At 40.4% G+C, this 23544-nt stretch overlaps 1 protein-coding gene across 3 annotated transcripts; it reads left to right on the top strand.

Moving 5' to 3' along the window:
• Positions 1-7989: 7989 nt before the first annotated feature.
• Positions 7990-21247, top strand: tlx2 (T cell leukemia homeobox 2). Of its 3 annotated transcripts, XM_085789213.1 has the most exons (6): positions 7998-9141; positions 9178-9393; positions 15881-16093; positions 16782-17019; positions 19831-20011; positions 20861-21247. In XM_085789213.1, the coding sequence occupies exons 1-6, from the start codon at positions 8820-8822 to the stop codon at positions 20870-20872; spliced, it is 1182 nt and encodes a 393-aa protein (XP_085645339.1). In that variant the 5' UTR covers positions 7998-8819; the 3' UTR covers positions 20873-21247. The 3 variants fall into 3 exon arrangements, with proteins under 3 accessions (XP_085645337.1, XP_085645338.1, XP_085645339.1); XM_085789212.1 differs by lacking the exon at positions 20861-21247 and having other exon boundaries at positions 7993-9141; positions 19831-20047; XM_085789211.1 differs by lacking the exon at positions 20861-21247 and having other exon boundaries at positions 7990-9393; positions 19831-20047.
• The last annotated feature ends 2297 nt before the right edge of the window (positions 21248-23544 follow it).

Here is a 23544-nt window from a genome sequence, read left to right as displayed (position 1 = left end):
TTTTTCTTGAATACATTTATCAGATTATTTGGTGCATTTTCAAACAAAACAGGATTTTTAAATTTGTTTTTTTCAAATTTAAAAAAGGAATAGCCTAAAAAAAATCACATTGATCCAGTCTTCATTCGTTCATTTTGACTTTTCGGTGGTTGCATTAGAAAAATAAATAAATAAACAAAGTTTTAAATGCATGCAAAAATATTCATTATAATAATATAAGTAATATGACATATTTATCTTTAAATGTTGTTCAGCTTAGTGAGACTGAAAAAAAAATATATATAATTAAAGGAACATAAAGTCTGTTTACAAAGCAGGAAACAGCTCTTCTTATTAACCCAACAATAATAATATTATTAATAAAATAAAATAAAAATAACCGGTGCATCCTGCAGCAGGTGCTCATCTCTGGACCAAACTGCTGCTGTTTGTGTCTCCTGCAGACAAAAGAAGAGGAATGCATATTAAAATCTATAAAGGCTCGTTTCCAGATGTTATTGATGTCTGCTAAAGAGTATTGATCGAGAAAATATTATGAATCGCTCCATAGCAGACATCATTGACTTGGCATCTGTTGCAAAATTATAGCAACAAAGACATAGCTACATGGGAATTTTAAGGATGACAAATAATAAAGAAATGTGCATTTTCTATATATTATTTACAGCTCTTATTGTCAGTCGTCAGTTTCATACCCTCCACAAACTGCCCCCTCAGAGTCTCTCAATAAACCCCCCCACCCGATGAAAATGGCGATCAGAGTAAATAAAATAGATGGTCTTTATCAAAGTAAATTAGATTCACCTTAAATAGTTCACCGGAGGAGCAGAGCAGTTCCTGTAATTCACTTTAAGGTTCACCAACTTACTCAATAAAGCCCTGGCTAAGGAATCTAACTGATGTCTAATCGATAGGTTTATCTGAGGCCAACAGCTAGGAAGAGCGAAAATGAATCGGTTTCATGCATTTAAAAGGAAGAAAAGGGGAAAAGATAAAGTAGAGTAATCGCAGGTGCGTGGAAGCAAATGAAATGACGGGTTTTAGTTTAACTTCCTGTGTCGATTTATTTTTTACAAACCCAAAACTCTCGAGGAAAAAGTTATGAATGAAACATTTTTTTTCAAACAAATACAGATCATATCTGAATAATAATAATAATAATCAAAATAATCAAAAATAAATCAATATTTACCTGTTATTCTTCCGCCTCCAGGCCTTTGCCGCTCAGAAACATCACATCCCTCCATCCTCTCAGTCACCAGCATTTCACCGATTTCTCCTCTCTTTTTCCACTGTTTTTACTCCCCCCTCCCCTCCTCCTCCTCCTCATCCCCCCTTTCCTCCTCCCCCCACCTCCTCCTCCTCCTCCTCCTCTGCACTCCGTCCAGTTTCGAGTCGTCTGATCCGGGCAGGAGGCGCCAGGTTTTCCCCTGAGGCAAGCGAAGAGTCAAGGACTGAACCCTCCAAATGCAGAATAATGTAATTCCACACTCTGAGTAAAAAAGGGCTTCGCGGCGCAGGATGGTTCTTTAAACGGGGGGTTGATGAAACTGGTGTGTTGCTGTAGCCTGTAGCTACAATGGTGGCTCCTCTACACTCTGAGAAATAAAGGTTCAGCCAGCCGACAGAGGATGCTTCATAACAACCCCACCACATGGACCCCGATGGTCGAAGCTAATATACACACTCTGAAGAAACAAGATCCCACAGGCTGCAGCACCAAGAGTGGAGGAAGATTAAAATAATTCAGTTTCATCTAGTTATATTTAAAGAATTTGAATGTTAATGTTCATGTAAAATATCTTTGTAAATGTAAGTAAACTGCTAATGGCTCTGCAATAATGAATCTTCACTGATAATCAAATCAAACGATCTGCTCAAGGCTTCAAATTAATTTTTTACATGTAAAAAAGTTTGGAGCTGATGTGCAAATGTTCTTAAATGTTGTTTCGTTGTTTTGTTTTCGTTGTTGTTTTTATACCTCGGCAGGATCTGATTCAGAATCTGTAAATTTCTAAAGTCCAACAAGTCCAAACAGCTTCTACAAACTTGTCGAGGCAGACGCTAAATTCAACTCCTCTCATGTGTGTTTCCTCAGTTTTTGTGCCCTCATCAGGGCTGTAAACATGAGTGAATAGGGGAAAACAGTTGTGCAAAATATTAAATAATTTCTAGGAGGAGGAGGAGACCATGATGGGACTCTTCGAGCTGTAGCGCTCAGTTGAACTTTTTCCACATGTTTGTTTGAGCTTGTGAGAACATTAAATACAAATAACCCATATTCATTTGTCTGGCAGCCTAGAATTCAAAAGCCTGATGGCTGAAGGTACAAAGATCTTCTATATCTCTCTGTCCTGCATCGAAGACAGAGGAGCCGTCCACCACCGCCGTTTTTCGGTTCTTGATCAAGGTGTTATGAAGTGGTTGATCAGAGTTGTTCAGAGTGTCTTTTACCATCTTCAGCATGCACCTCTCCACCCCATCCCCCAGCGAGTCCATCAGGGAAACATGATTGAAGTCTCCTAATATTATTAAAAGTGTCTATATTCCATAATATTTGAGAGGGAAAAAAACTGCAGCAACAATTATATCACTGTCAATATGATTAGAGAATCTTTAACATGCACATGGATAAATCTGATCACATAGTTCTGCATTATTTCTAAGAGGCAGCCATATTGTAGACACTGAGGTCATGTCTTTGGGATTTTCTCTGGGGATTATGGGAAATCTTAGCAACATTACAGTCTTTAGTCTATTATTCATAGGATGAGTCCTCAGCTTTTTACTTTTTTCCCCCCATTTCTATGTTGATAAACCAGATTTTTTTTTCTGAGAAAAATACAATAAGGTGTTCATTTGGGGAAATAAACACAGAAAAATAGCACAGAAAATATGAATTAACTATTAATTAAAATAATGAAGAATTAATATTTAAATTTTTGATTATAATTAGGATCCTTTCACTGTGCTGGTTGACCCAGTCCCACTCCTCCACCACTGGACCCTGTTTTTTCTGGGTGTATTTTGTGAAATCCAAGCTCAGCAGCAGCAGCAGCAGAGAGGCCGGGGAGGGATGACAGGCTTCGTCACACTAATCCTCGACATCCTTGATTGCAGAGGCAGTTTTTTCTTTCTCCCCAGGTCTGGGATCATTTCAGCTGTCAATTTAAATGCGTCCGTTATCGGACAACTTAGCGGCCAGACGTCCATTATCGGACGCCCTTGCTGTCTGGTGTGGCTTTGGCCCAATTTCCCCCCAAAAAAGAAAAGAAAAAAAAAGAAAGAAGAAAATGCACTAAACTCCACAACAAGCCGACAGCATCTGAATCAACAACTTCTGTCTACTTCTCTTGATGCACACATGATGTTTTTTCTCTACAAATGAAAGATTTCATGAATAAAAACAAATTAATGGAACCAGTCTTTCCAGAAAAATAAAATCCATGGAAACGCTTCCATTGATGAAATATGGTGTGTAAACCCCCCAATGACCAATAGAAACGGGATCAACACAAACTGATGACGCAAAACACGTATCGACAATCATAACAACACAACAACTACAACAGGCTTATTCATATTGATAAGACTGTGAGCCACTAGCCTGCTACACTATATGCAACCGCTTCTTGTTTTTTTTTTAACCTACAAAATTCCATAATATTATCTAGACTATACTTTTATCTGATTATCACAAATATGAATGATGATTTTTGCACGATGAGCACAATCTTTCTTATATAGGCCTAGATTATATATTCACTTAAGTTAAAAGTGCAAAACTTGTGCTTGAAATAAAGCAATAAAGCAATCATTTATATATTATATTTACCTAATAACGTCCTCCACCACACTCAGTGTAAAAACCAGCCTATAGAAATGTCCATGTAAAGTAGAATGACTTTATTTCTATTGCTAATATTATCAATAACACTGTAATAACTGATTCCCTGTGTGATAATACTCATATTCCATCATGTGTGACAATCAACAGAAACCTATTGAATTAATTCTGAGCTCTGATTGGTGTTTGAAAGCGTCATTGCGCACCTGCGTAAAAGTGATGCGTAAAAACAAAACAACAGAAAATAAACAGGTTCAGATTCATTTGGTGAAGTCAGCACGAGCTGACAGGGCGGCTGCAGGGCAGCACGAGCTGACTGATGGTAGTAGCCCTGTGATGTTTGTAGTCCCAGTTGGAGGTCTGGATCAGCCTGAACCAAACCACCCAACTTTACATGCGTATTGCAGCTTTCCTCTCTTATTTTTCCTTCTCATTTTAATTTGGTGTGCAGCCCCCCCGGCCCGGCCCACCGGCTGCCCCCACCACCACCAAATGAAAGCTAACCCGACCGGTAGGTCACTAATATATCGAGGAGGCAACTGTGACAAATTCCTTTTGTCTCCGCTTTGCTGGTACTTTATTACCCACACGAGCAGCATGGCCTGGAGATAACGATTCATCACGCACAGCCGGCAACCATAGACAACGCCTTTGGGCAAAGTCAGCAAGGGGCTTTCATATTGAGAGAGGGTGTGTGTGTATGTGTGTATGAGTGTGTGACTGTGTGTATGTGAGCGAGAGGGGGGTGTGCTTTAATTGGCAATGGGCTTTTATTGCATTAGTAAAATTGCTGATTACAATCCCGCACAGCATCACGTCAAGTTTGCATTAAAGAACCTATAGGTGGACCTGTTATTGACCCGTTTTATAGTGGCAGCCTATAGGAAGGCAGGGATTTGTATTTAAAAATAATAATAATAATAATGGTAATAATACTAATAAAGATTCCAACCCCCTTGTGATCTGCAGCTATATCTTATTAGATAAAACGTTAATGATCCTGATGGGAGGACTTCACGGGTCGGTGCAGCGTCTGATTGAGGGATGTGTGAAGATGGGAGTCAAAAGCTGATTAAGATACTTCAACAAGCAGTTTGAGCACGAGGATGTAGAGCAAACAGATCAGTCTCACATGTCTCTTTGTGCAGAATAACATATCACACAGATGGACCTGGTGTAAAAATGAATTAATATAACATTTTGCCTTTATTATGTCACTAAATTATCTTTCTGAGCTCCATATGGTGGTGCAAAGAAAAAGGCTTAAAAAATAAGCTCATTTAGACATAAAAACGAGCTGATGAGTAGTGTAACCAAACTGAAACATTAGAAACCAGATAACAAGAAATAATTTAAATTCCATCGATGCTTCATTAAACTCGTGGGAGCTAATCACTGCAGCAGGAAGCAGCAGGAAACTGTTTGAGAAGAATGAAACAAGACACTCGGTGTCTCGTTGGGTAATCTCGGCTTGTCAGTCTCAATAAAGAGAGAACTGATGTTGCTCCTGATCATTAGAGGTTTACAGTTTTACCATTGTGCTCAAACATGTTGGCAAAGAGCCTCATTCAGGGCTGCACGTGCATGCAGAGCGTCGCGTGAACAGGACTCGTCATGTCAAGGTTTAGGAATTTCCTGCTGCACGATGTGATTCTTTTTATATAGCTTCTAACAAATTTCAAGGCATGTTTTAAAATAAATTTAAAACAAATCAGATGCAGCTCCAAATACACTTTCAAAGTGAATAGTACATAGGGTTTAAAAGCTCACATATAATAAATAACAGACAGCAAAAGCAGCAAAATCATCTTTTAATAATTAATAAATAATAAAAGTAAGTCACCAATTGAGAGATCATCCACAGGGATACAGACAGTATAATACTTTCACATTCACAAATTACCTCCATAAACCAACAGGATCTGCTGTCAGTGGTCACCATGAAGCTGCAGCAGCATGTGCAAGTTAATTTCTTCAGTTTCTCACTAAGTAAATGCAGGAACAGTTGGTTTATTGATGGGAATAAGTCTGACAGCTTCCACCTCCACAACAACAACAACAACAGAAAACTTCTTAACTTCTCAGCAGGACGTTGATTAGAGGCAGTTTATTATATACTGTATAAATGCTGCTCATGGAGCATATCTCATATGACTCATCTACATTTGACCAGGGGGCAGTAATTAAAATAATAAAAAGTAATAATTGAAAAGTTTATTTATATTTCTTATAATAAAAGTTTAAATAGAAAAATGCAAGAGAAAGATAGTTTTGTCTGTGTTGGCCCACTGAGGTGACAACAATGAGCTGAGCTGCTGACATCACGGCCAGGCAGAGCTTAGGTGTGATGATGCTGCTGCTGCTGCTGTATGATGGGCCACCCCAAAGAGGCTCTCAAACATTATTTTCCGCCCTCGTGCCCATAGATCTTCCAGCTTTTGCATAAACGGCCAATTACCTTGTCAGTAAGCTGATCTGAGGCTCGGCGCATCCTCTCGTCCCCTATTCATTTTACCGTAACGCGCAAATATAAACAGGCCTAATAGCAGCTTACACTCGCACTGGTCTCGTCCTCGGTACCGTTATTGATATGGCCTTGAATTCACACAATTGATTTTTATGCTTCCCTCTAGCCACCTTGTGCAGTTGAGAGATATCTTTATTCGCACAGAAAGTGAAATAAGTGCGTAATAAAACGGTGATATATTAAATTCGTTTTTCCCCGTGTCGCGCTTTTATTATGAGCCATTTTTCATCTTTATTGAATTGAGACCCCGGCGATCCGCGTCGTCGCCCCGGGCGGAGAAAGGTTAAATAATTTGTGCAAATCAGCAACACACGCGCGCGCGCTTCACATCTGGCCTCGTGACGTGACTCCAGCTACTATTTATTTGTTTAATTATCTATCTATCTATCTATCTATCTATCTATCTATCTATCTATCTATCTATCTATCTATCTATCTATCTATCTGCATGTCATTACTGTGAGGTTGGCACTTCACGTCAATGTCAGTGGATTTATTGCTTCATTGCGCGTATAACGGTGCAACAGCTTATTGCTCCAGCCCCGGCCCGCACACACATAAATCTGCTCCAGTATTTGTTGTATAGATAGGAGAACCGCGCGCTGACGTAAAAATAAATAAATAAATAATAAATAAATATATAAATAAAGGGGGGAAACCATTCAGACCCATTCATTCTCCAACACTGGATCTGCTTCACTGTGTTTTCGTCTTATCCTCGCTCAGTGTTCATTGATTGACCAGAGTATTGGTGGGTGCCAGGAAGCTCAGCTCCATGGGGTTATTAAAAAAAGGGGGGGGGGTCGTTTTGGAGAAGGGGTGTTTGGGGGGCACGTGCTCTTTGGATCCATGGCAGGTTTGGTTTTTGACCGTGCAAGGACGAGAGAGAGAGAGCGTGAAAAAGCCTATCGCTGCGCTCAACCTGCTGGCTGTCAAGTCCTGTACCACATCAGGTCCAACAGAGAGAGAGAGAGAGAGAGAGAGAGAGAGAGAGAGAGAGAGAGAAGTTGCCAAATAAAGTCTCTAACCTCAAAACCCTAACATAAGCACAAAAAACAAGCCTCACAGGGAAGATGGGCACAAAACTGGTTGCATTATAGGTCTATTATTAGTTTTCTCCAATAATTAACTTATTCTTTAAAAAGAAAAACACACACACACAAACACAATAAGTAGCTATAAATGAGTAAATAAAGTGTAGTGTGTCCAATCACCATAGACACGAGGAAGGTTTTAATGATTTTAATGTGGTGGTGACAGCTCATTTAAATAAATGGCCCTGGGTGCTATTTTAATTTAAAACCAGTCTATAAAACCAAAATGAGGCCTGATTGTCTCCATGTGATCTCCCATGGAAACCAGTTGATATTAATGCAGAGCAGCCTGGGCTCAACTGAGAGGCGCCAGCCCTACTGTTTAAAAGCAGAAAAGCTGCAGAAAATAATAATAATAATAATAATAATAATAATAATAATAATAGCCTTATATATACTACTACTAATAATAATAATAAAAGTGAAGAAGAGGGAGGGGAAAAAAGCTGCGGTTTCTTTAAGACATCCGAGCAAAACAACTGTCCTGCCTGGGAGGAGGAGGAGGAGGAGGGAGAGGGAGGGAAGGAGGGAGTGGAGGGAGGTTTGGCTGAATGACCGAATGGCAGCTTTTACGCAGAGGGTTGTCTCACCTGCTGAAACGCACTCCACCGTTCAGCACAACAGAGCCATCTTTCGCTCTCACCTCCAATTAATATCCAGCCTGCGAGGTCAGCGCTTCGTCTTCCGCTCTCCGGGTTTGGTTCTGTTTGGTTCTGCTTTTGTTTTGTCTGCTGCTGCTGCTGCTGCTGTTGTATTTTGATGCGACCAGCTTGGGTATCTATCCTGCCACCGCTCTCTCGCGTATGGATCGTCTCTGCCAGAGTGTAGGCGAACAAAGCGCATCGAGCCTCTCTCCTCCACGGATCTTTTTTTTTTCTTTTTTGTGCATGTGTGTGTGTGAGTACTCGGGATAACCTCTCGGCGTCTTGTGCTGTTGTTGTTTTGTTTTTGTTTTTTCTTGTTGGTAGGTTTCCTTGTGTCCACTACTTCACGGCGGGAGAAAACGCCGCTGTTAAACATGGATACGCTCTTTCTTTGCCCGGCGGACAGGCATTTAATTTAGGGAACACCCGATCCCCCTGCTACTGGACAGAAATAATGGCAAGATTTTGGATAGCGCCGGACACGTTGTTGGTTTCCTGGGAGTAAGAAGAGGCCTGTGTCGATGCTTGAGAACAGAAAACAGCCCAGTTCTGCAGTAAATAAAAAACACACACACATCCAAACATTTCTTTCTCCAAAAAAGCGTGAGTTACCAGATGACAAAAACACAACCCGGTGCTGCTGAAACACACTGACACACACACAGAAGCGATTTGAAAAAAAAAGAAAAGAAAAAAACAAACAAACTATGGAGCACACCGGGATCGAGGAGGTGAACCAGACGCACCAGCAGCAGCATGAACCCATCAGCTTCGGGATCGACCAAATCCTGAACAGCTCGGACCAGTCCAGCGGCTGCATGCTGCCCAACCGGACTGACCCGGATTACGCGCTGCAGGCCTCCAACGTCTACAGCAGCAACGGCTACAACAGCGTCTACAACCCGGCCTGCTCCATGGCGGCGGCGGCGGCGGCGGGGCTGGCCGGCTCCTACAACGTCAACATGAACATGAATGTCAGTATGAACATGAACATGAACGTTAACGTGAACTCGGGAGGCGGTGGCGGCGGTGGCGGTGGTGGTGGTGGTGGCGCTGCCGGTGGAGTGATCCGCGTGCCGGCGCACAGACCCATGCCGCCTCCGCCGCCGCCGCCCGTCGCCGCCGCGCCGCACCCGCCCCCCTCGGCGCATCCGCCGGGCATCGCGCCGGGGATCCCCTCGATGCCCGGGATGGGGATGGGGATGGGGATGGGCAACGCGGCGAACTTCACCTTCCCGTGGATGGAGAGCAGTAGGAGGTTTGCCAAAGACAGACTAACAGGTAAACAGAGTGTACAACACCTGTAAACTCAGTTGTGTTTACTATAATGTACCTACACACACACATGACACCTTCATGTTCCTTCACGAGCATTTCACGCCCTTATAATGAAACAAACACTCACACAGCAGCAGCAGTAGTATTATTCTCTTAAGGAAATTTAAATTGAATGCAACTGGACTTGGTTATTTGTCTAGGAAGACGTCTCACTTCACTTTCTTCCTAGACAAATAACCAAGTCCAGTTGAATTTGATTTAAATTTCCTTGAGATAACTATGACCTGGACAAATGAGAATATTCACAGGCTCAGTAGTAGTAGTAGTAGTAGTAGTAGTATTATGGTGTATTTCCGTCGTGCAGGGTTGAGTTGTGATTATTTTCTGACTCTGGGGTTTTTAAATCAGGGCCTGAGCGATGAGCAGCACGAGGCTCCACTGTGTCTGAGTCTAACAGCTCCAAGAACAGAAGCAGCAGCTGATGATTTCATCTTTAGGTTGTAATCTATAACGAATCGTCTATATGCACACACACACACCCACACACACATACACATAGTCGGTTTTATTATGGTGGAAGGGCAGCCTGACAAACGAGTGCAGAAATTGACATGGACATGCTGATGAATCAGTATTGGACCATCACTCTCCATTTACAGCGGATGACGGATAACGACGTCCCCCGGTTTCTTTCTCTCTTTTTTTCCATGAGGATGAATTATTTTTTTTCTTTCTGAGAGCCACACAGTAACAATATGACATTTAAAAACCTATAGTCTACTATTGTCATTAGTATTATCATTCTTATCTTATTGTTATTATTCAGAGCAGCTGGAATTTAAAACAGGCTAATGAAAGATTTAATTCTTTTTTTATTATTATTCTTATAGTGGACACCAAATGCATTATATTAAAATAACTTAACACCATTAATCAGCGTGTTTCATATTTAATTATCACTATTTAAAAGCTCACATTTGCATTGGTTTATTTAAACTGAGGATTTGGTTCATCCAGATTTGTTTTATCTCTTGCCTGAAATTACTCAATTACTTTCACAGTAAATTTGTGAATTTAAAAAAAGTCACAGAAATACTCACAAAGTAGGCTATGATAATTAAATACAATGTGCCAAAATATAATACACAATCAGCTCTTTTGTAGTTTATATATAGTAGGCTAGTTCATATTTAAATGAGACTTTTCACCCTGTGTACGCTTTTTGTAGAAAATAAATCAACCAAAAACATGAATGAATGAAATAACTGTAGCCTATAATCAAAAATAAACAAATACAAAAATAAAAATAAAAAGTAGGATCCACAATTACATAATAAACCTACTTTTACACACATGCTTTCTAGTGAAGATAATCTGTGTCACACAATCTCAGGTCACATGTAGGAGGTCCTATTTGTTTACATATTTGTATCTTCCCAAAAAAATTCAAATACCCTACTGTGTTTTTGTTTTGTTTTGAATCTCATTTTGGTTTCAGTTTAGGATAATTTTGGATGCAGGGAGGAGGGAGCAACACACAGTCACATTATTGAACATAAGTGTTAGACAGTGACTCATTCTACACCAGACAGACTTTGCATGTAGGTAAATTTAAGATGTAGATAGCTGCTAATACAAAAGCAAGTAAAAAAAAATCCTTTAATTTTCCTTAAAAAAATGTCAACCTGCCACTGTAAGCAGACTTTATCTTATTTCTATTGTATAGGCTATTATATCATATTTTATTATATTTTAGTGGAGGAGGGGGGTTCTTCCTTTGTGTGTGTGTCTTTTTTCCTCATGACCTCATCGTTATGAAGATGAAAATGAACAACAGCATGGATTATCCGCGCTCTCCCACCTCACCCACCTCTCCACGCATTAAATATTCACCATTCCGTTCTTTGGAGCTGATTAATTATTAAAAACCGGGGGACGATATGTCAACTGCAAAAAGATCCAGTGTAAATAGGCTTATCAATTTTACTCATAGTCACCGAGGGCCTCTCGTTTAATTTCTCTCTCAGCTTTGTGTCGCTGTAATTATTTCGCAGCTTATATCTTTCCACTGTATTGATCAGCCGGAGATCAGCAGCAGCAACACACACACACACACACACACACACACACACACACACACACACACACACACACACACGTAGCCTACACATACACACACACGCTCCAGATTTAGCCTGCTCTGTTTTCTATAAAAGGCCGTAAATCCAATAGACTATCATCTATCCTGATGGGCAGAGAACCATTTTAAATGTTTCTCTCTGCTTCTTGTTTTTCTCGTCGCTTTCCAACTTGAAACCAGAGGAGAATAAAACACACACACACACACACACGGCCTCTCGCAGCATTAAACAGCCCCAACGTGCTGCTGCTCCGCTCAGCTCCCTGCATGGCAGCCAGTGGAGGTGTTTTTTTCTTTAAGCTTGGGGATGTAAAAATTGCACAATAGATTTTTCTCAGTTTTCACATTGACATGAGAGCTGAAGGCTGAAGGAGTTCGTGTTTCAGCTTTTTTTAAAAAAAAGAAAGAAAGAAAAGAAACCACTTAGAGTTGTGTGTGTGCCAGACTGACGCAAGGATTAAGATTCGGGGTGTTAAAGGCATCATTTAATCCAGCTCTGGAAATATAGACTTGTTTATTATATCGCAGGGAGCTCGTGTTGATCACCAGCCCTCGTGCTGCAGGGCTTACAGGCTTAAACTTATTCACTTCATTTATCTTTTATTATTTCTCCCACATTTCACCACTAATTTGATCCTGCTATTATTATTATTATTATTATTATTGTGATTATTAGTAGATTCATGTGGATAAATTGAAGTGTCATTTCTTTGTGCGTCCAAAATAAATTTACTTAATTTTCAACTAAATCCATTTAAGATTTTTGATTAAATAAAAACTAAAAAGTAAATCACAAATAAAGAACGTATACAGCAAAAAAAAAAAAAAAAACAGGCCACAAATAAAAATAATAGAAAAAATGAGCAATTTCATAGAACAGAATAGAATATGAGTTTACTGCGGATTTAAATACGTTGAAACAAAACGTAAGACATGTAATTAATAAAATCACAATTTGGGCAGATGTATAGCTCACCAACGTCCAAATACAAATGCATAATAACAACAAAAATAGTAATAATGTGGACCGTTTTGGGCATCTTTGCAATAAAGAGAGCCATAATACAGCACGTGCAGCTCTACAGGCCACGTAGCATCAATAAAAAACATAATTAAACATTTTTTTCTCTCTCTGTCTTGGTTTTAATGGCTCAGAGCATTAAAAAATGTGACTTTATTTTCGTTTAGCTCGAGCCCTCGTGTGTTTTCCAGCTGCCCTGATTCTCGCTCGTGACATCAGACAGTCTCTCCCTCTCTGCCTTTTTTGTCCCGCATAAGTGTAATAAATAGCAATATATGTTCATGTTATATTTCAATATCCCCTTTAGAAGAATCCTTCACGGATATATTTATTAGATTGCTACAGAGGTAATATCCGCAGTGGGGAAGCGAGGCGCTGTCACAGAGAAGTATTATTAAGTATAAGTGGTTTTATTATGGGAAACATATTCTCCACGGCAGCATTTTATTTTTTGATATGCTTATGCTAAATTGTATTAACCCAGGCAGCAGATTTACTATTCCAGAGCATTTTTTTCTTTTTTACATGAACAAGCAATCACGTGGTTTAGTTTTAATTTTTCTTTATTGTTATTTTTTTTTTCCAAGTCTAAATGATCCGATGTCGTTCATTTAGCTCAATGGGCTATAGGCTATACATGACCTCTATACACGAGTGTGAGTGGGATTTTCCACATTATCTTCATTAACTGTTTAACTGTTTTCCAGGCTGTTCAGGAAAACTATTAATGCTCAGGAAAAATAATTAAGTATTAAAGCAATATTTAATAATTGATTTCACACTTAGAGAGAAAATGCTTATAGGGATAATGTACAGTGCACAAATTGGAACAATATAACAACATAACATAACTTTTAGTGAATAATTTGGACAAATTAACTTTATTTTTATTGTCCTATGTATTATTTTTCCCCCTGTCTGGCTATTTAATAATGGCAGAAGAGGCTTTTATGAACAGACATATGATCTGACTGTAAGAATACAGAGATATTCTGAATAGGATTTATTTTGATTCATGGTTATTTCATTAGGACTGATGCGGTTGAGCAGGGACAGTCTTTCAATTTAGATGCCAAGTATAAGTCAGTGCTGGACGACATGAGCTCAAACATTACATCATTGTTGCACAGTGGTAAGAATAGAAAGGAATACATCTGAAGGCATATAGCCTATCTGATTCCCGGGCTTCGTCCCTCAGTCAAAACATTAAACATGACTGATGCAGCATCCGAGGCATCTTGGGATCATATATTCTACCAGCGTTTTTTTTGCACGTTGTAAAAGTGAAAAGCCTCGATCGCTGCAAGTTGGCAGGTCCAAGAAGGGCTCCTGCTGCACGCTGCATGTTGGGTTGCCTCTGAACGTGCTTCAATGTGTCTGGTCCATTAGTTAGCCCATATACAGATGGCCTGAAATAGCCATCTTAATGCAGTATATTATTCAGCCAGACCTGCCACTGGGAGCAAAACAGCAGGCCTGCTCGCACTCAAGGCTGCACATAGTTTTGCGCAATGAGAGGCCGATTGAAATGAAACAACTATTGGCTATATTTAAATCTATATATAGAGACAGAAGCAAGCACAGGAGGTTTGAAAACACACCATGCAGTGCAATAAGGTCCCCTATAAATCCACCATTAAGGGCCACAAAGGTGCTACAGTCTGTTGTGAGCACCTATAGCAATATTATAGAAACATAATACAAATAAATTCACTATAAACTCATGATTAAATACCATAGATGCCTGTCTGGGTCCCAAAAGGAATATTAAAAGGATACAATTACCATTTTATTATTATTGAGCATCAGAGCAACACATAATGTGAAACATGATAATAATGTTATATTACTGTAGGAGATTAAAAATAATAATGAGAAGAAGAAGGAGGGGGTAAAAAAAAGAAAAGCAGAAAAAGAAAAGGTCACTATAAAAGTTGTGAGTTTTCATTTCAGGCACTAAATCTGCGTCGCTAATGGGTTTGACGTTAACTTTGTGTGACCTATACTGTAAATTGCACACTGCAGCAATTTATCTTTACTTTACAAATCATTTGCTCGTGTCGTGTGTAGTATAACGCCTCAATTTGCCACTCGTGTGTTCAGCAGCACCCACCAGGGGATGTCGTCGGCAGCATGCACGCTCCCTGGAAACGACTGCCGAGCGCATAATAACAGCTTCATGTTCCATTTTCCATCCAAATTGTCATCGTCTGTGTGGCAAAATGAATTTTTTAGGTCGCTGAGACTCTGAGAGCAGATACAACAACAGCAGCTACAGCTTCAGCAGCACATGGCCCTGCTCCACTCCTCCTGCCTCCCAAGGGGACACCTATGCAGATGTTTTCATATTCATTTTGGCTCCTGGTGAGCTTTTCTGACAAAACAAAAACAAATAAACACCCTGTAAGACAGCAGGAGAAACAGCTTGCTGGGGAGGAATGACACACAGATGCAAGGAGAGAGAGAGAGAGAGAGAGAGAGAGAGTGGCGGAGAGTAGTTGATTTCCATTCTGCCTTGAAAAATAGCGAAATGCGGCTGGGGAGTGGATCTATGGCCAAAAACGATCTCATTACATTTATTGATCTTCTGTTTACCCATGGCTGACAAAATAGACAGGATTCATAGATATTTTATGATGCTGAAGATAAGTTGTTAATAATACCCAGATATATGAAAGCGAGCCACCACCACCACCGGGCAGTGAGGCAGAGACAGGAGGATAAAAAAAACACAATATAGACTATAATTATAATGACTGTGTGCACTTTATATATCTGTGAAATAGACACAATGACAAAGCAACTGCAGAGAATATAATCGATACATGTTGACCTGTTTATTGCTGCAAATGTTTGATTTCTGTTTTGTGCAAGCATTGAATGTTTTAATTTGACAGGATTGATAACTCTAGGTTATTTTACTTTGTTAGGTTGAATGTCTGAATAGTTTAAAGTAGCTTAACATTGTTACAGTGGTTGTTAAATCATATTTTGACCTTCATCACATTATCATTGGATGACCCTGATTGCCTGTTTCTGATTTGCTGACTAGTATGTGCCTGATTTGCTTTGGTAACCCTGCTACATGTCATTTATTCTTTCAAGTGGAAAGTATTTATCTTTTGTTTTTGTTTTTTTAAGCAAACCTTTTCAAATGCTAACTTAAGAGACTAGCAGTAAATAACATTAAAGTAGCCTCTGTTCATCATTCAGGCCTCCTTCATGTGATTAGCTGCTATGCGTCGGTGCCGGCCCGGCGGCGGCAGCTGCTGCAGCTGCTGCTGCTGTGCTCCAGATGTGGGACCTTACTGTGTCTCCCTTTCCTTTAGGGGAGCAGGCAGAGGAGAGCCGAGCTGGAGAGGCGACAGGGGGCCCGGGGGCCGCCGGGTCCCTCTGTCCTCTCCCCAAGGGAGACATCGGCAGGGTCCCTGTCTGGAGCACTGTGGAGACATTAGCCAAATGCTATTACCCCGAGCTCGCTCACCTGCGAGACGGCAATGGCCTCCTAGCAGACTATCCTTTCCCAAAGGGGGGTTGTCCAGGTGAGTCACCCCCTCCCCCTACCTCACCCATCTAATTTTTGTGTGGTTTGTTTTGTTTTTTATTAACACAACTCAACCTCTGAAATTTCAAACTGTCTGCTCAAGAATAAGTTTTCATTTGTTTAGATTTGTACTTTTATTTCTAAGAGGTCAATTTATCACCAGCTGCAAGCCATATCTCACTCTGAATTGTTTTTGGAAACTATATTGCATATCTAAGCTCTCTAAATGTCCCCGTATGACTTTTTCCCTTTGACTTCCTGTCGGTATAATCCATCGTGCTGTTTGGTTTTCACAAATCTGGCAGGGGAATTGAAGTCGTAATTACATTTATCTTCTTCACTTGGCAGCTTCTGGGCCTTTTTCTTAGACTCCCTACATTTTTTTTTTTTTTAGAGTTGAGAGACAGACTAGGAATTAATTTTATACAACCATGGCTTTGGACAAGAAAATTACATGTATAATGTGAATGTGTGCAAACAAAACCTCAAGGGAAATAAGTTCATTCTTCAGAAACACAGATCAGTGCTGTTTAGAAATGGGAAAACATTCATTTTGCTTATTGCTAATGCTAACACTGAAGTGTGCAGTGTTTAAAGCTCTAACCCACAACACACATAAAGCTCCATGCTTGATTAAACGGCACCGGCTGATGTCAAATACCTTCTCTTTTGTTCTGTCTTTTCAGCTGCCCTCTCGCCCTTCTCCGTGACCCGGCGTATCGGCCACCCGTACCAAAACCGGACGCCGCCCAAGAGGAAAAAGCCTCGCACCTCCTTCAGCCGGGTGCAGATCTGCGAGCTGGAGAAACGGTTTCACCGGCAGAAGTACCTGGCGTCGGCAGAGCGCGCCACCTTGGCCAAGGCCCTGAAGATGACAGACGCACAAGTCAAGACCTGGTTTCAGAACAGACGGACAAAATGGCGGTAAGATTGGTTTCACTTCGGCATCCTTTTAAGGCGGAGGGGGGATAGTAAAAGCCAAAGTGTCATAACTCTCTCCTCCAGCCATCATATTTTTGCTCATTTTCTTCTCCCACATGATCTACTTAGGCAAAACAAACATGTCCTGGTGGATTGTTCAGGAGCTATTTGTCTTTATGAGCGCAGGATGCAGCGGCAGCCACTCCTTCCAATTTTTTTTTCTTGCGCCCATAAATCGACGGCAGTGAATGTGTCTCTGTTTTGCTCTTAACCGTCCACAAAATGCTCACTTGTGTTTTACTTTAAACACGAGTAAAACGGTCCGCAGCCGAAGCCGGGTTTGTACAACACAACACCTATTTTGCTTAGCTTAGCTGCCAGTCGAGGCCAGTTCACTTGACCAAGCACAATCACTTCTGAGCCTCCTGAAAGGGCCTTTTAGAAAATTGCTGTCCAAAGCAATACTGAAACACTCACAGGAGGAATTGACTGCCAAGTCCATAGACAGAAGAAAGGGAAAACACACATGCACACGCACACACACCAACACACACACACTCCTTCACTTCATTCTAACTGTTGTTTATAGCCATTTGGAAGTAAATGAGTAGGAAATCACATTATGATGCCCTGCCCTTAGTTAAAGGGGTAGGATGCATTTTTCAAAAGGCACATTACTGCAACAGCTGCATTAAAGAGCTTTAATATTTATTTTTAGAGTCAGTTTTAAATTTACAACAGATTGAAAACTTAAAAGTGAGCTGTATGTTTGTTGTAGATATAAAAGTTTTGTTTGATTATCCTATTTAAAAAAAAAAATCATTAAAAAAGGTGAAATCAATCCCATTAGTCGCCAAAAAAACAAGACAAATCTCTCTTCTATGAGATTTAATATCAATAAATTTGCCTAAAATAAACACGGCCAAGCCGAAGCTACTGTAAGACTGAGCGGCACGTCAGGAGTAACAAGGGAATTGGCTTAACCCGTTTTTCTGATTTCCTAGTTTTGCTGAGATTTATGCCTCTCCCTGTGTAGTGTGTGCACCACCTGATAGGATGAGCATGAGGGATGTCCTTTGCGTGACGACTACGCTAGTAACAAGAAGATGATCGAATCAACAGGCAGCGAATAAGATTATGATAATGCTGTTAACAATAATGTGTGGCTAATGGATGGAGGTTGGTGCGCATGAAAGAGTGTTTTAGAGGTGTGTTTTCTGCTTGCATGCGACTCCTTCCTGCCATTTTTAGTTTTAGCAGCGATTGTTTGTTTATTATGGTTTTGTCCTATTAGCAAACACTACAATTTCAGAAGGAGCCTAATAAATTCCCCATTCTGCCTTATTCTGTTGACATTTATGCAAACAATTTCCTGTCGTACTCTGTCTGGAGAATTGATTTGAATATTAAGAAAGTTCAACTCAGGAGGAGGAAAAGATTATGAGCAAAAAGCTGCACCCAATCCCTTGAAAGGTGTTAAATCCTCATTCTTTTGCATTCAGCATCTCAGTTCACGTCTTTATTTATCTTGCGGCCTCACCTGGAGCGAGTGCTTCTCTCTCTGGATACTTTCCAACGCAAACAACAAAACCAAAAAAAAGCACGTATCAATGTAGCCTGCTACTGTACTGGCTTCAAGAAGAAGAAAAAACACACATCTGGGCCACTTTTCTTCAAAGCAAATGCTGATATCAGCACCTACTGACACAGCATACAGGGTGTAAGTTACCGTGAACATATGCTGTGCTGAAAAGGAACAAAAAAAAAAAGAAAACACACACAGATGTAACTTTTCACCTTGAGGCAGGACGTGTACTGTTCCTCCTCCCCCTGCGCTAGTCACATTCCCCCACCAACACCTGTCACTCATCCTGATCAGCTGTCATGTAGCCTGCAGCTGAAGCAGCGAGTGCCAGTGTTTGTTGAACATACAGTGAAAGCAGCCGGTTTGCAAATTAATGTTTGCGGGGAATAATGTTTGAGATACTTACAACTGATTTTACAACTGTTTTCTTTAACTTCCTTACTCAGCAGCTCTGAAATAACAACAACATGTAGCCTAACTGACAATTCAGTTTCATTTTAGTCGCATGTTGAATCTTTTCTGCAGCAATTCACACATTTTTCAGTCAACAAATCCACCAACCTGCAGCCTGTGATCTCCAAAAACAGCGCCATGCATAAAATGGGGTTGAGCTTATGTTTGGTTTGGTTTGGTTTAGGCACAAAAAACTGTTAGTCAGATTTAGGAGAAGATTGATCTTTGTGATCGAATAGAAATCAAACAGAGGCCCCAAAACCCACCCATGCACCCTTATCCTCCTCCTCCTAGTGACCTCCTGTTTTGCTAGTGTCATAATTACTACGGCCACTAGAGGTCGCACAATAAAACACTTTACGAACTACAGTATGAGCCGTAAAAAGCTGCTGACACAGGCGATTGAAGGACACGTTCTTACCAGACACTCTAAACAACTAAACTATACAACATATACGTAAGCCTCCCTGTATTTAAGCCTATAGAAGTAAAACTATTCAGGTGCATATCGGAAAAAGTAATTACAAGACAACATGATTCTCTCCTATTTTCCTAAAATGTTAATCACCTTATAAACCCCTGAGATTCATCTTGGTTGCTGCAACTACTGCATAAATATAACCTAGATCCTGCTGTTTGAAACTGAAAGACCGTTTTCTTCTTAATGAGGATACACATAATGCTGTGGCATCTATGTTTGTGCACATCCATAAGAGTAAACATTATATAGATCCTTAATCTCTCCCTGCTCCCTTTTTGTCTTTCCTTCCGCCCAGGAGACAGACTGCAGAGGAGAGAGAGGCAGAGAGGCAGCAGGCCAACCGGCTGATGCTGCAGCTTCAGCAGGAAGCTTTCCAGAAGACGTTGAGCCAGCCGCTGCAGCCGGACCCGCTCTGCCTGCACAACTCCTCCCTCTACGCCCTGCAGAACCTGCAGCCCTGGGCAGATGACAATAAGGTGACCTCCGTCACCTCCGTGGCATCTGTAGTGTGAGCGTGCATTTATGTGTGTGTGTGTGTGTGTGTGTAGGAAAGAGAGGGGGAGGGACAAAGGGAGGGATGAAGCTGGGGATGAATGTATCAAGTTTAGGGCTGCAACTAATGATTATTTTCATTATCGATTAATCTGTTGATTATTTAAACGATTAATCGATTAGTTGTTAATAAAATGTAAATAAATGTTGAAAAATGTCAGTCAGTGTTCCTCAAACCACAAGATGACGTCCTCAAATGTCTTGTTTTGTCCACAAACCAAAGACATACTCAGTTTATTGTCACAAAGGCACAAATAAGAGACTTTTTTTGTTAAAAAAAACTACTCAAACCGATTATTTGAATATCAAAATAGTTGACGATTAATTTATAATCGATGAATTGTTGCAGCTCTAATCAAGTTGTCGTCAGTGTGAATGGACAAGAAGGAGGAATCTCTCATTGTATTTCTGACATGGCTGACGTTCAAAAACGCAGCATCGTTGTGGGATTGTTGTAGATGAAGGAAAATGATGCTTGTTTTGTTTTGGGAAAAAAAATATTTGAATGGACATTGTGCCTCTTCACTCATTGATCGTTACCAGCAATATGATGGGGGGGAGCATGTGTAGAAAAGACGGAGACACAGCTACTGTGTGTGGTGTTACTGCCATGACCTACAAAACACTTATGCGAACTTCACAGCACAGGAGCCGCACTGACGTGTTGCTGTTTGTCAAAAAAATTAAGCAACTCTTCAACTGTTATCTTAACTGTATCTTACGAATGTTGAATCATTTTCCTGCCTTACACCAAGTTTTCGCTTTCCCTTCAGCTGACGGTCTAAAAGAGAGGAGGGCACTTTATCCACTAAGTGCCAGGAAACAAATGGACACCTCTGTACATGCCCAACTATCAAGACTGTCCCCTCTTTTGCCTCTGGATCCCTCACGAGGCGGCAGAGACTTGCTGCCACAAATGGCAAAAAAAAGACCTCCTGTTTTTCGCTTTTGACTTTGTACAATGTAGTAAAATGCATGTTTCAACCATTTTCTGTGTGCACTCGGAAGTACCATTGAAGCCAGCTGCCGTCGAGGTGGAGCTCCTCCCCGACCGCAGTGCTCAAGTGGTAGTGGATTGGTGGAACTCCTGATCATGGATTCCTCATTATGTTCAATTTAAAAGGTGTTTTATATTAAATGATATTGTGACTTTTTGAAAAAGATGACAAACCTCTCTGGTTTTCTTTGCCTCCTTTTGTCTTGTTAGATTTTTTTTTTTCACACGCCACCTTTTGGGGTGTTTGTCACCATTATGAAAACCATGCAATAATACTTTACGATTTCAGTAGCGGTGGTAGTTAGCCTTGTGGGATTTAGCTATGATTACACATTAAAGTTTCAAACCACCCAAAGGTAAGATACCATCAAATTGTTTCAGAAGGACAGCGCAATACCTTCTTCTTCTTTCTTTTTTTTTTATACATAAAAATTGATGACTACAGCTCCCAGGTGCGAATGTGAAACAGGGCGTTGCTGAAAAACAGCAAGTGTGTTCAGCAAAACTCTCCCTGGATAAAGAAAAACAAAGGTTTGAGAAGTGATGCCAGCTCAAATTAGAAAGGGATTGGTGTGTGAGAAAGTACAAGTTGTGCAGCTGCCAAATTTGAAAACGCACCGCTCTGGGTTTTGTTTATGTTATTTAGCCTATTTTTGTTTTATTCCAGGCAGTCACAGAAGTCAACTGTCGGTGGCGGGAACTGAAATGCAATTGGGCTAACATTAGGATAATGTTGTTTTTTAAGACAATTCTATTCAGACAAGCGTTTCAAGCTGTGTATCAGAAATAATATCGCTCCATACAATCACACCAGAAAATACATTGACCAACACTGGCCTTCATCTACAGTCATACAGGAAGCTGATTAGTTCCTCTGTAGTAGCTAAGTTGCAGAAAATACCCAGAACAAGTAAAAGCAAAGGAGGTTAACTGCTACCAAAGATAACAAGCTCACTGACTCATGTAGCTAATTCAACATCCAAGTTGTGTTCACTAGGCCTACAATGTTGCATTCACGACATTCATGACTGATAAACACTCACTGGTCCTAACACACAAGACTTTGTAAACATTTACATTTTCGTCAATAGGGGTGCCTTGTAAGATTACATGTCTATACAACCCAAATATCCAGTTAGTTAGACAGTTAATGCTAAACAAAAGCACATAGCCTGAACATGAATGATCAATATTTCTGCACAAACCAGCACAGTGGGGTTGGCACCTACCTGTTAGAAGGCTCTAAATGTTTCTGGAAGTCGGATTCTGTGTTTAGTCCTTCATTGTTTACTCTCCTTTAGGCGTATTAATCCATATGGGCCACATAGCCTATCACAAAAATCATTTCATAAAAAGAGTAGGCCTCTTCCAAGTTATGAAATGCATCATTACAAATCTACAACAGAGAACCATTCCCCTTCGCTTTTTCATTGAAACTTCTTCTTTCCTGTTACACCTGCAGCTGCGTCATCAACGGTTGTTTTTGTTTAAATTACCTTTCCGGCTCCAAAATGGCTGCCTCCTTTACAAACCCGCTCAGATTTCACGCCAGGTGACGCCAGGTAGCGTACCTGAGCGTATGACGTAATGACGCGTTCTATCACGGAATAAAAAAAAAATTTCCACCGAGCTTTTCTGAATGATTCTATACGTCTCTGCTGACCAATCAGAGCGAAGTAAGGGGGCGGGGCCTTCTCTGGCCTGGAAGGAGCCTTTTATGGGTCAAACTGAGTTCAGCTCTGTTTTTGTGTTTGATTTTTTATTTCAGATTAAAGAGGCTCCTGGTTTTACTTTGAGAGAGGTTTATGGGCACCAGTGAAAAAATAAACCAAAAACGGTAATTAAACTAAACTAGGCTGTGAAGCTTCACAGCTTTTTTTTTTTTTTTAATGAAATAACTAGGCTATGACATTTTTATAGCTCAAGTAAAAATAAAACTTGTTGAGTTCATGTAGTTCAGGTTGTGTTTTAGTCCCATGCAAAACAAGCAAATATTTCAGAAACTAGACGATGTTCCCTTTCAAATTAGCATTTTGGTCTTACAGTTTACCAGTGTTGCAAGTGAATATAAAATAGGTCAGATGATAAGAATCTATCAGGAGGTGAACATGGGTGTTGTCTCTGAACGTCTTTGTTTTTTTCCCACCCAGATTAAAACATCACCCTGGACTATCAAACTAAAAACAGTTCCTGCAGCATCTCCAAGAGTCTCAGGACGTCAGCCTGTGGATGTAGTGTATAGTGGCTAGTACTGGCTGAATCGCTTCCTTATTCATTCTTTAACTTTACCCAGAGATGATCAGTTATAGTAAACAAGAAGAAGCTTCATTGGATGAAAGTCGCTCTGTTTTTTGTATCAGCGCTACATCATGTCACAGTCTGCTTCCTGTCAATCAGCTGACACCTCCAGGAGGATGTTCTCTGTCCTCAAAAAAAATTCCTTGAATGCCAATCACCCAG

The sequence above is a fragment of the Trachurus japonicus genome, chromosome 10 (genome assembly GCF_045865225.1).
Source record: "Trachurus japonicus isolate A0001 chromosome 10, Traja_1.0".
Classification (NCBI taxonomy): Eukaryota; Metazoa; Chordata; class Actinopteri; order Carangiformes; family Carangidae; genus Trachurus; species Trachurus japonicus.
The sequence above is the reverse complement of the archived record's forward strand: the minus strand, read 5'-3'. Positions and strand labels throughout refer to the sequence as shown.